Below are 13728 nucleotides of genomic sequence, written 5' to 3' on the forward strand. Positions count from 1 at the left end.
TCAATTTTCTGGGCCACATTACTGTGCTCAAAGCAGAAAATAGGCTACAGAGAGAATCAGGCCAATGGGTTGCCTCCTGTAATTAAGTTCTGACAACTAAAATGAGAACTAGCTAGCCAATAATTATTAAATAATGGGAGCCATACTGTAGAAGCTGACTTCTTTAAAAATATTTAATAGGGAAAAACAAAGATATGTGTGTGGTTAAACAAAATAAAGTATAATGTGTTGGGAACTGCCCTGCCTGGTTTCAGAGCTGTAACCCCATGGCTACGGCTGAGTGAGAGACCTTGGGACCCTAAGCCACTAAGGAGACAAAGCTTATTCCCCTGGCAGGAGCACCGCCTCTGTCAACTTTACTTCACCCTGCTTGGCCCCCAGTGCATGACCATTAAGATTCCTCAAGGGAGGAATGACCTAAGACAGGCATGGTCATGAGGGGGCCCTCAGGCAGGGACTTTCAGGGCTATGGAAAAAGGGGATGATAGACCCTCACCCCTTGGCTTTCACATAGCCCCAGTCCTCATTCTGTCTGCAAGAAGTCTTCTAATCTCTTGGCTGCTCATACTTCCCCTGCCTGACCTAAGCCTGAAACAATGCTGGAGGTGGGTGTGGCCCTGTGCTGGAAAGGGTGGGTTCCTGGAGGCGATCAGGCCTAAGAAAGAATCTGTGCAATCCTGTGAAAACTGCTTTGGTTAGAATGCTCTCAATTAAATGATAAGGGTCCTAGCATGAAGTGAGTTTGTTTCCCAAAGTTTTATGGCCCTTTAACTATCTGACCATGACTCAGAATAAGCCTTCAGAGTTCTTTGGATGTTATCTATTGCTTAATCATTTTGGCCTGACAATGATTGAAGAGCTTTATGTATGTATATATCCTGTATTCCTGTGCAAACTGAACCCAATAAAACCCTGTCAAGGCAAGGACAGAGGTGCTCTCCCCTTGAGAAAGTGGCCATGCGGTCCCTTTTCCTCCACAGGACTCAGCACTCCGTTTGAATTTGTCTCACCTTACTGCGGGCTGGTGTCCTCATCAATAATGCACATAGGGAGAAAATGCAATAGAAAATAAACCTAAGCAGAAAGAACACCATATACATAAACTGATTATTTTAAATCAAGTGGTACAAGCCATGGTACTTGCAGATTTAAGAGTCCAGTGATAGAGATGAAACGTATATAAATGTTTATGTAACAAATACCATATTGTGGCTCACACTAAGTGTAAACAGTGATCCCTCACCTATCGTGGGAGTTACATTCCAGAGACGCCCCATGATAGGTGAAAATCCACGAAGTAGTGGTATTATATTTATTTTATTATTTATATATATTTTAAGGCTTCATAAACCCTTCCCACACCCCTTAAACCTTTCTACACTCTTAAACCTACGTAATTTTAACAACATATAAAATTCTATATGGGTACTCACCAGTGATGTCCATTGCTATTTCTCAGTTCACTTATTGCAGCTTCACTGTATCACAGTTTCCATGATACAGTGAAGGGTATGTATGTGGTAGGTATGTCTACCACTCCAGAAGGTATTTTAAAATAGAAAAAGCAAATAATGAAATAATATTTGGGTCCATGAAAATGGCACAAAATGTGGATTAGGAAAAGAGTATAATCCCTGATTAAAAAACAGACACACTAGCCAAGGTAGAGGAAAAATTTCTCAGAACAGAAATGGTAAATAGGTGTCTAACTCTCAACGACTACTTGCAAAACTCCTGGAATAAATTCTGAGCAGCAGAAAAGACTACCACAATAGTGATATTTACTATGAAATGGTAGGTATTTGACATCTTTGTCTTTGACCTAAGGCAACAAAACTATTACTGGCTAACCAGACAAGGATCTTCTTTGAATGTACTTTGGGAGAGTAAATGGAGAAACCTGCATTTGAAAGTTCTGAAATTCTTTTTTAGCCCTGACCACGGGGTGGCTAGGTTGGGTTGGGTGTCATCCTGCAAAGCGAAAGATTATTAGTTCCATCCCTGGTCAGGACACCTGTCAGGGTTGCAGGTTTGGTCTCTGGTCAGGGTACAGACAAGAGGCAAGTGATCACTGTTTCTCATATCGACAGACATTTTCCGCTCTCTCCTTCTCCCTCACTTCCCCTCTCTTGAAAAATTAATAAAATTAAAAAGAAAAAGAAAAAATCATTTGTAGATAAAGCTCTGTGGCTCATGCTACAGATTTTTCCTGTCAAAAAGTAGTACCAGAAGAAAAATGCAGGAAGAATGTATGTATAGTAGGATGTAGAGGCAGGCAAAAAAGGAGAAAAATATGTATTCTTTCAGAATGAGGGCATAAAGACAGGATACATCTGTATCTGACAGGCAATATAAAAGTAAGCTCTATGTGAACCTGTTTTTAAAAAATATTTTAATTTATAATTAAGTTTAAACTTATAGAAGCTGCGAAATAAAACTATAAGAATTCCTGAATTTTTTTTTACCCAAATTCACCCGCCGTTAAAATAATATTCTATTTCATCATTTGCATGTGTGCAAGGGTTCTCTTTCTTCAGTGTTCTCTTTACACATACACACACACTCTCTCTGTTTCTCTTTATTTTTTGAGCCATCAGAGTAATATACATCATTCTTTACTGCAAAATATATTTCAGAGTATATTTCCTAATAGAGATTCTTTTATAATCATAGTACAGTCATCAATCTCTTAAATTTACATTCATACAATGTAACCTCCTATCTATATTCCAATTTGTCAGCTAATCTAATAATTTATAATGTTCTCTCCCTCCAGCATAGGGCAAGTCTAGGATTAGGTATTATTTTCCTTAGTCAACTGTAATATGGAACATTTCCACAGTCTTTGTCTTTAAAAAAAAAAGATTTTCGCCCTGGCTGGTGTAGCTCAGTGGATTGAGCACATGCCTGCGAACCACATGATCGAGGTTCGATTCCCAGTCAGGGCACATGCCTGGGTTGCAGGCCAGTTCCCAGCAGGGGACTCACAGGAGGCAACCATACATTGATACTTCTCTCCTTCCCTTCCCCTCTAAAAGATGAATAAATAAAATCTTAAAAAAATATTTTCAATCACAGTTGACATTCAATAATATTTTATATTAGTTTCAGGTGTATAGCATAGTGGTTAGACTTTTTTTATTAAAGTTATAGTGATCCCTGCAAAAAAGTCTAGAACCTGCCTTGTGCCATATAGTTATAATATTATTGAATACATTCCCTATGCTGTACTTTACACCCCCATGCTTTGTCTTTTAAGACAATGATATTTTTAAAGAAGATATTCCTCTTTCCAGGATGTTATTATTATTTATTTATTTATTATCAACACATTCCTTATTTGTGTCTGATTTTTTCCCATTGTTATTAGTTCAGGTACTGTTGGCTGGTATACTATATAGTCAACTTTCTTAGTCTTCCTCAGGGTATGACATCTAGAAGTACACAATGATCATCTGTTCCTCATAAGTGATGATAAATTTGATCACCAGTCAAGAAATCTCCTGATTACTCCACTGGATTTTTTTCCATCCTTATAACTAGTAAGCAGTTTGTGGGAGAGGTTAAGATCATGCAAATATCCTGTTCCTCATCCAAGTTTCATCTTATATTGAGCACACACTGATGATTCATATATGATCCAATCATCATGGTGCTTGTGAAATTAATTCCCCAACTCCAATCCTCTCTTACATGTACATTCAGCACTTGGCACTCCACCGTAAAAGCATGAGAGGTACTCTTCTCCACTACTCATCTGTTTATCATCACTTTGGACTAATGAATTCCTACCTTTTCAATGGCTTATAATTCATCATTGTACTTATATATTCCCTTGTTTAGATTGTCCCAGAATCAGCCAGCGGAAATTCCCTTGTCCCTGTGAGAGCCTCATTTCTGGCATGACAAGATGTTCCAGGTTCATCTAGTACCTAACCTGCCCCAGCCCTGGAATCAGCCATTTCTCCACAGTTTTGGTTCCATTTAGCAGAATGGATTAAAAAATAGGTGCTAGGTATGCTCATTGTGGCTGAAAATTTTTGCTTCTTTACCCTTCCAGTGGACAGGACTAGAAATGCATGTACCTGTAACTACATACACATATACATATATAAATATATATCAAGACTTTAAAAAAAATGTTTCCTTTGAGGATTAACAGAACTTTGAAACCCAAGTACATGGGGAAGAGGGAGAAAGAACAGTTCTTGTCTTCTGGTCAGAACTGTTTTGTCCTCTCTTCCAGTATAAATAGAAAAGAAGCTCTACCTGTATAATCTAAAAGCTTTACAGGTCACCAGTCTGAAGAGAAAAAAAAAACATTAAGAGTCTTTGGATAAGGAAATGTTGAATAATACTCAGTGAAATAGCTTAGAAGGTACCCACAGTCTGGAACTAAAGAAGGAGATAATGATTTTTATATGGGTTTCTTTCTTCAGAGTTCTGACTATGATGATCTCTTCCCTAAGCCAGTTGAAGAAAAGAAGAGTTGAGAATGTCTAAACTAATGTTGAATGAAATGTTAACAGATAACATGTAATGAATACATTTGGAAAATGCTTGGCTAAAACAAACTTTTTTTTTAGCCACAACACTCCAGAAGCCTATAAATACAGTAATACAGTGTGTAGCAAAAGTATCATAGATGTTCACATGGAAAATAATACTCTGGGGGTGAGGAAGGGGATACAATACACAATTCTAACATGTCTGGTGACTGTTTTTTTAGGATATACTAATTATCATCTTTAAAACTCAAGTCTTCCGGCCAAGATAAAGGCATAGGTGGAAACACTGTGCCTCCTTGCACAACCAAGTTTAAAAACAACAAAGCTTTAGTAACAAAAACACAACCAAATACAGGAAATTGAACTATATGTAAGCCCGACAACAACAAACCGTTCAGCCAGACAGATAAACCAGGTGAAGGAGTGAGCAGTGAGACGGACTGCTCAGGCCACAGGGGCAGGAAGCAGCAGAGGGGACCGCCATTGCCCCTCTTTGACCCTGCCCCCACATACAGCATCACAACCAGTGACTGAGTTGCCCTGCCCTGGTTAACACCTAGGGCTCTGCCCCTCATAGGTAATAGGCACGAACAGACCAAAACATCAGGGCTCAAGAAGAACTCAAAGCCCCAGGGCCAATAACTCTAAGCAACAAAGAAATAGCAAACCTCTCAGATGCACAGTTCAAAACACTGGTGATGAGGATGCTCACAGAACTGGCTGATTTTAGTCACAAATTAGAGGAACAAATGAAGGCTAAACTAAAATGAAAGGAAGGGAAATGCACAGGAAACCAATAGTGATGGAAAGGAAACTGGGACTCAAATCAAGGGGTGGACCAGAAGGAAGGAAGAAATGACCAAACACAAAAAAGTGAAGTTACAAGAATTCAAAAAACTGAGGAGAGGCTTAGGAACCTCCAGGACATCTCTAAACATTCCAACATCCGAATTATAGGGGTACCAGAAGGGGAAAACGAATAGCAACAAGTGGAAAACTTACTTGAACAAATAATAAAGAACTTCCCCAATCTGGCAAAGGAAATAGACTTCCAGGAAGTTCAGGAAACTCAGAGAGTCCCACAGAAGTTGGACCCAAGAAGGAACACACCAAGGCACATCATCATTACATTACCCAAGATTAAAATGAAGGAGAGAATCCTAAAAGCAGCAAGAGATAAGGGGACAGTCACCAACAAAGGAGTGCCCATCAGACTGTCAGTGGATTTCTCAAAAGAGACTTTACAGGCAAGAAGGGGCTGGAAAGAAGTATTCCAAGTCATGTAGTCCAAAAACCTACAGCCAAGATTGCTTTATCCTGCAAAGTTTTAGAATGGAAGGACAGATAAAGTGCTTCTCAGATAAGATCAAATTCAAGGAATTTATTATCACCAAGCCCTTATTATATGAAATGCTAGAGGGACTTATCTAAGAAAAAGAAGATAAAAAATATGAACAGTGAAAGGACAGCAAACTCACAGTTATTAACAACCACACCTAAAACAAAAGCAAACTAAGAGGACAGCTAGGTCAGGAGCAGAACCATAGAAATGAAGATCACATGGAGGGTTAGCAACAGGGGAGTGGGAGGAGGAGAAGGGGGGGAAGGTACAGAGAATAAGTAGCATAGATGGTAGGTAGAAAATAGGGGGGAGGGCAAGTGTAGTAGGGGAAATATAGAATCTAAAGAACCTGAGACACGTGTACATAAATTAAAGGGGGGAATGGTGGGGGAGGGGGTGTGCAGGGTGGAGGGGAATTAAGGGGGGTAATAGGACAACTGTAATGGCATAATCAATAAAATATATTTAAAAAACTCAAAAGAAGTTTGTCACTTTTAAGAGCTTTACGTAACAGAAATTAAGGGAATTGAAATGAACCAGTCCATATATGTAATTTGAGGCAATTTACTAGATTACCTAGCAGTCAAGATACAATGTTAACTTTGCAGAAATTTATGCTATAATTAGTTTTATTTATTATAGTATATTAAAAGGCAATGCCAATTTTTAAATTAACATCAATTTCACAATATTTTCCAGAAAACAGTATAAGAAAATTTGCCTAATAAAATTTTAGCAAATCCCATCCAACAATGTATGAACAAAATAATACACCATAGCCAAGTGGGACTTATTCTAGGTGTGTAAGGCTGGTTTGTGTATTTGAAAATCAACGGTGTAACCTACCATATCAACAGGCTAAAGAAGAAAAATCACATGATCCTATCAAATGAAAAAAATGCATTTTGACTTTCTTTCCAAAGACCATATTCTTCAAAGTTGTACTGATTAAAATTTTTCTGTACAAATAAACTATAATCATATTGTCATTTTATTACTATTATTTGATTACAATGTCAGCAAAGTGAATTCCTTTTTAAATATAGCACCTTTTGACTTTTCTGATCAGAATTTCCAGTAAAACATGTGTTGTGAAATTTGGTTATCGATAAACAGTCTATATTTGTAAAGCATGCAAATTTTTTTCTCATAGTAATGCTAATGTAAATTGATTAATGTAATTTCATCTTATTTAATCCTACTTAAACCTAAAAGCATGCATTTGTAAGATAACATAGCTTGTGGCTATGGAGTACAATGTGGCTCTAGTAAATCAATATAGGAAGATCACATTTAGAATTTCCACACTGACATGATTTTCCAGAGAACCAACTTTTAGGTACTAGAATTGGTTAAATTTGTGTAGAATGTTTGTGTCTGTGACTTATATGTAATTAAAGATATGGGTGTGTAAGAAAACACACTTCTTTGGTTCATCTCAAAGTCACCTTTAGTTGAATGAAATTATTATTTTTTTTTCTGAAGGAAATCAGTAAAGTCAGGTACAAGTTAAAGATGAAAAAAATCATATGTTAAAAATATCAAATGCTCCCTTCTACCATGTGAGGATACAAGAAGTCTATGGTCTAGAAGACAGCCCTTCTCACTAGACCATACAGATACCCTGATCTTGGACTTGCAGCCTCCACAGCTATCTCTGAGGGAATAACCAGGGCCTGAAATGTTATGAATCAAAATTGGTGAAACAAAAGGCTCTCCACACTCAAGAAGGGAATCAGGTATAGTCACTCTGGCTATGATGGTTTCAGGTATAAAACATAATGAAATAGACATGAGAGAGCTCTTTTCCTCACTGACTACTTGAAGATGGGCTGCCATCATAAACAACGTAATAAGTATCCAGACAAGAAGTTCACGACCAACAAATACTTCAGCAGAAATAAATGGTCATCAATGTCCTTCACCCTGGGAACTAAGACAAAAATTTGGGAAAAACTAGCTAAAATGTACATGGCCATACCATGTCATCTTTGTATTTGGATTCATAACCTATTTTGATGGTGGCAAAGCAACTGGCTTTGGCATGATTTACCATTCTCTGGATTATGCAAAGAAAAATAAACCCAATCACAGACCTTCAAGACATGGCCTGTATGTAAAGAAGATCTCAAGAAAACAGCAAAAGGCCCTGGCCATGCGGCTCAGTTGGTTAAAACACTGTCTAGATAATGCCAAGGTTGTGGGTTCCATATCTGGTCAGGGAATATACAAGAAGCAACCAATGAATGCACAAATAAGTAGAACAACAAAATTGATGTTTCTCTCTCCCACTAAAATTCAACTTAAAAAAAGGAAGCAAAACAAACGAATTGTGTACTCTATGGGATGACACAAAATTCTTAAAAAAAACAAACAAACAAACAAAAAAAACAGCAAAAAAACCCTACAAGAATGGAATAAAGAAAGTCAGAGAGACCACCAAAGCCAGTGTTGGTACTGGTAAAAAGTAGGAATAAATATTTTTCAGTGACTTTATCGATAGTGATTGTGCAGATTTTTCACGAGAGGATTAATAAACAAAAAAGTTTTAAAAAAATCAAATGTCAATATTGTTCTGGCAAGATCCAATATGGCTACCATGTTTACTTTTGGTTTTAACATTTAAGAAATAGTAAATGTTTAAAATCTAGAACAGAAAGTAGCTCATATGGAGAAAAAATTAAATGAGTTAGAAAGTAGTTATTGAGTTAAAAACTAGTTTCTGTATGTCCTTAGAAAGAACAATAAAAACAAAATAGATTTATATTGTCCTGAAAAATGTCTAGAAAGGCTCCTGGAAAAACTTCTTGGTTACAAATGTCAATAAGACAACAATGAAAGCTGATGCAATTTTACCTTGGTAACTTTTCAACTATATTTTTAAGTTTTCAAATCCTAGGGGATTGAGACAATGAAACATACATGAATTCTTAAATCTACAAGCTCTCAGCTGTTCAGCATTATATATGTTCGTTATCATAACATCATTTCTAATGAAGAACTTATCACTACCAAGTGAAACAAGTTACCAGTTAGAGCACTAAAATTGAAAAGATTAGTAGAAATACAGATCAAGGGTTGGCAAACATGGCCCACGGGCCGATACTGGGTTGCCTTCTTTTCTGTCAATAAAGAGAACACAGCCATGCCCACTTGTTTGTGTATTATCTATTGCTGACTGTGCCTTAAACAAGAGAGCCAAATACTTGTGACAAATGACTAAAATGATTCATAGAGCCTAAAATATTTACTATCTGAACCTCAGAAAGTTTGTCATTTGCTAACATTAGGAAGTTCTTTAAGACTATTAACATTACCATTTCTATACAGTAAGAAACCTGTTTCTATATCTGAGGCATATTCTTTATCTTATTTGTCTAAAGTAACGTAAGATTCCATGCTGAGATGAAACTAAAAATCTAGAATAAAAATGCTATCTTTTTTTGTCAGGTAAAAATCTCAAGTACAGTGTTAAAGTTGAAAATGGGCTCTAATAATGCTCATTTCATCCATGCTGGTTAATGAAATCAGTACTGAAAATGACCTTGAACAGATAAAAATCTTAAGATGATAGATACAGAAAATATAATTAGAGAGTAGTTACTTACGCTGTATGTGAATGAGCTGCTTTGGCATCTTAAATTCCCCAGGATAAATAGACTCATAGTAAGCAATATTACTTTCTGCCTCTGGGACAGGTATAACCATATTATCCCTCTTCTCGCCATATACTTGCTGTGCTGAAATAGCCCGTTGAAGATGGTGTTCCTTAAAGGAGGGAAAAATAGGTTAAGTTTATATATTAAAAATATAGCAAACAGAATGTATAGTCTTTTTTTTTTTAGATTTTATTTATTTATCTTAGAGGGGAAGGGAAGGAGGGGGGGAGAGAGAGAGAGAGAGGGAGAGAGAAAGAAATATCAATGTATGGTTGCCTCTCATTCGTTCCCTGCCGGGAACCGGGAACCAGGAACTGGCCTGCAACCCAGGCATGTGCCCTGACTGGGAATCGAACTGCGATCGTGTGGTTCGCAGGCCCGTGCTCAATATACGGAGCTATACCAGCCAGGGCCAGAATGTATAGTCTTATAAAGAGGTTTTTGTTCATTTGTTAAATTTAATTTCTTCAATTTGAGAAAAAGTACTACATTGAAATTGAGAGTTATATTATACAAAAAATTCCAAAAGTTGACTAAAACTGTTAAAGTTTGCATTTTACAGAGGAGATTCAAAAGAAAGTGGTTAAAAACATTTGAATTTGTATGAACAAAGCAGACTATGGATAAAAAATATTTTGCAGATTTTTAATCTATTCAGTACTTTCATGCAAATATGATCTTTTCAAAGAAAGGTAGAGATTTAGGTCCATTTAGTTGATGAAACTGACACGGATTCAAACCTGGTCCTTAGTCTGGAGTAAACCTTTTTGTATGAACTTCCATACCCCTTTCAAACAGTAGTAAAGACAGTATAAGAGTTGAAAGCACAGGCTATGGAGTTGGTGTCTCTTGGCAAGGTCCTTCATTCAATCTTCTAAATTTATTTCCTCCAATAAGAGAAAAACAGAATCTACCCGATAGGATTGGTTGGAGATTTAAGTAAGATAAATATACATAAAGTGTTTAGTATAATGTCTGGCATAACAGCTGTTCAAAATTAGCTTTGATTTAATCAGCACGAAGGGAAGATTTTTACAGTTTGTGATATTAACTAGCTGCCCTAAAAAGATCAAGTTCTCATCCAACCCTATAATCAATGAAATTGGTTAAGTATTTTATTAAGTTTAACATTTTTCTTAAATACTATATTTTGCCATGTATAATGCACACCATTTCACCCAAATTTTTGAGGGAAAAATAAGGATGCACATTTACACACATGTAGTACTAATTTTGTACCTATATAAATGTTTTTAATTCTTCTATGCTTATGCATTAAAAATGTAACTCTAGAAAGCATTAACAGTATCTGCATGCAAAATAATATCCTGGAGTACTGTAATTAATTTTGTTTCTAAACATAAATAACTGGATTCAAAAGTTAAAATGAAAGTTTTCCCCTGAAAGTTTGGGCCAAAAACATGGGCACTCATTATATACTGTAAAATATGGTATATAAAATACAAGTTCAGGGATGAAACTTATATGAAAAAACAAATTCCAGTCCTTATTAGCAGCCTCTATTAAATATATGTTTATATACATTTAAATGCACATATAGGATTCTATTGTGCAACATACAGAGCTTTATCCCTAGACCTTTGATCCCTCAGTTCACTTGATATAGTCTGTAGATCTTTCCATAGTGACACTTCTACTACAATTTTTACAACAGCTGCATTATATCCACTGCACTGTAGTTAAATAAATTATGGTCCATCCATAATTTAGAAAAACAATAAAAACAAAATAGATTTATACTGTCCTGAAAAATGGACCATAATTTATTTAACTACAACTGATAGGATACTCCCCCCTGGAAACAACCTAAATGCCAATCTTTCTTCCCGAATACTGCAAAAACCACTTCTGCACTAATATATACAAGACATTTTTCGTGGACTTGTAAAAGCATCTATAAAACAATTACATGGAAGTGCGGAAAGCATATATTTGAGGTTACAACAATGTACAAATTGACTGAACCTTGTACAACAAGGTTATGAATGATATTCGTATCATTCCTTGTAGTAACTTGACATCCATTTTGAATTTTAAAATCACCTATCTGATTTTAAAATTCGTCACCTGTCAATTTTTTACAATGATGTTTAAGTTTTCCTTTCCTTAAATGTTGCTGCTTTTTGTTCATTGTCAGAGCACTCGCCTTTTCCTTGATGTTTAAATACATGAGTAATTTACTTTTTAAGAAAATTAGTCCCAAGTAATACATTTTACAATTATTTTCCTGAAGTTTGACTTCTGATTTTGTTTAGAGTATTTTTTTCCATGCAGGAAAGTTTGAGCAAATTTATTAATCTTCTTATATTTTTCATCAGGCCTAATAACAGATACAAATATAAGTTGTATAGTCATAAACCAGGGTATATAAACAAATACTTCCCCTTTTATAACACATTATGATCTTTGATTCAGGTTGCCTAAGGGCCCTGGAGAGCTGGTAGAAACCAAAAGTGTAGGGCGGGGGTTCACAACCTGTGGGCTTTGAGTAAGTACTGATCTGGGCTTGCCAGGACTGGGCTGCTCAGCAGGTGAGCTTGAATGTAAGATGCTTTAATCATCCTGAAACCACTGATCTCTGCTCCTGGTCTGTGGAAAAATTGTCTTTCATAAAACCAGTCCATAGTGCCAAAAAAGATTGGGGACCACTGGTATAAAGGGCAGGAGGTATGACCAATAGCTGATTATATTCTTTCATACTTGGGTAGTTTGTTGTCCTGTCTACTAGCCTCTACTGCCCACTGACACAGGGTGCTTCTGTGAGACCCAGATGGGAAGTTGGTCACATGTATATGAGCTCTGTCCAGAAAAAATCTAGTCACTGTTAATATAATGAGAATGGTTTGTACACAACACTGATGTAACCTGGCAGCCAAGGAGAGTAGACCGGAATGCACAGGTATGAACAATGATGACTTCACTATATTAGTCAGTGGGGGCAGTAGAATCTGTTAAGTGAGAATGTATACTGTGTGGCCATCGCATTCAAAATGACTGAGCAGAACAACAAATCTGCACCCAATTTTGCATTAAGCTTTAACATTCCTCTGTGGAAACTGTTCAGATGGTTCAGAAGGCACTGGTGATTGGCAGCTTCATCACAACAATGCACCCACTCATGCATCACATCTCCTGAGGTTTTTTTAATAAAGCATCAAATCACCCAGGTAACTCAGTCAATCCCCCTATAGGCCAGATTTGGTGCCCTGTAGCTTCTGGCTTTTCCCCAAAACTAAAATCACCTTTGAAAGGGAAGAGATTCCAGGCTATCCATGAGATTATGACAGGGCAGCTAGCTGATGGTAACTGGGAGAACTGTGTGAGGTCGCAAGGTGCATACTTTGAAGGGAACTGATGTATCATTTTCCTCTGTATAGTGTTTCTCATATCTTCTTCAATAAATGTCTCTATTTTCATATCACATGGCTGCAACTTTCTGGACAGATCTTGTACTCTTCTATTCTGATAGCCTCAAAGTCCAGAAAAATTTTTCCGTCACCCATCGCCCCCATATATATTCATCAAACTCAAGCAGGGAGTGGGGAAGCAAGGCACATTATTCCTGCTTTGCATTTTGTTCCTAATTTAGAATGTTCAATCTTTTATCACTTCTTTGTGTAGGTGATATGAGAGGCATGATTTATCTTTTGATTTTTTTTGTATAAGGAGAGATAGTGAACATAAATGTCATGCATAAATCATCTATTTTCCTTAATCATTAAAAATGTCCTTTTATCAGATAACTCCAAGATGGGTACAGGGTAGCCGGAAGCTCTGTCCACTTGCTCCCAGCCCGAGACCAGTCTTGCAGTTTAAACCAGAGCATTCATCTCCAAAATCAAGCTACTGTGAGTTAGAGGGTATGTGAGTGGGTGTGCATGAGTGTCTGTATGCGAGCACTTTGGGGTGAGCAACCCAGACTCTCCTGGCAGAGTCATTGCTACCACCGCTACAGCCTCTGCCTAGCCTGGTATTTCTGGCTGCACGGATTTGGAGCAGTAGCCATTTTGTGAAATTTGCAATACTCTCTTCAGGAAGAAGCTGCCAGAGTGGCTGCGCCTCCATGCCTGGGATTGCCTCTGTGATCTCCACATCTGCTGAGAACCAAGATCCTGGAGACTGCAGTACTTGCCGAGGAAGGGGCTATAGCCTCCCCTGGCCCCAGGCATTGCTGGAAGAATGAATGGGACAAAGTCTG

The 13728-nt window shown here is 37.1% G+C and overlaps 1 protein-coding gene across 4 annotated transcripts in view; it reads right to left on the minus strand.

Annotated features, from left to right (window-relative positions):
* EPC1 (enhancer of polycomb 1) overlaps window positions 1-13728 on the minus strand; it is a 123604-nt gene that overhangs the window by 34310 nt on the left and 75566 nt on the right. For all 4 annotated transcript variants that reach the window (XM_037037801.1, XM_037037799.1, XM_037037800.1 and 1 more), the window contains one exon: window positions 9459-9618. In XM_037037801.1, the coding sequence (XP_036893696.1) occupies window positions 9459-9618 (160 nt within the window). The remainder of the gene's footprint in view (window positions 1-9458; window positions 9619-13728) is intronic.

This window comes from Sturnira hondurensis, unplaced genomic scaffold, assembly GCF_014824575.4.
Source record: "Sturnira hondurensis isolate 20B ecotype Veracruz unplaced genomic scaffold, ASM1482457v3 Scaffold0023456, whole genome shotgun sequence".
In the NCBI taxonomy this organism is placed as follows: Eukaryota; Metazoa; Chordata; class Mammalia; order Chiroptera; family Phyllostomidae; genus Sturnira; species Sturnira hondurensis.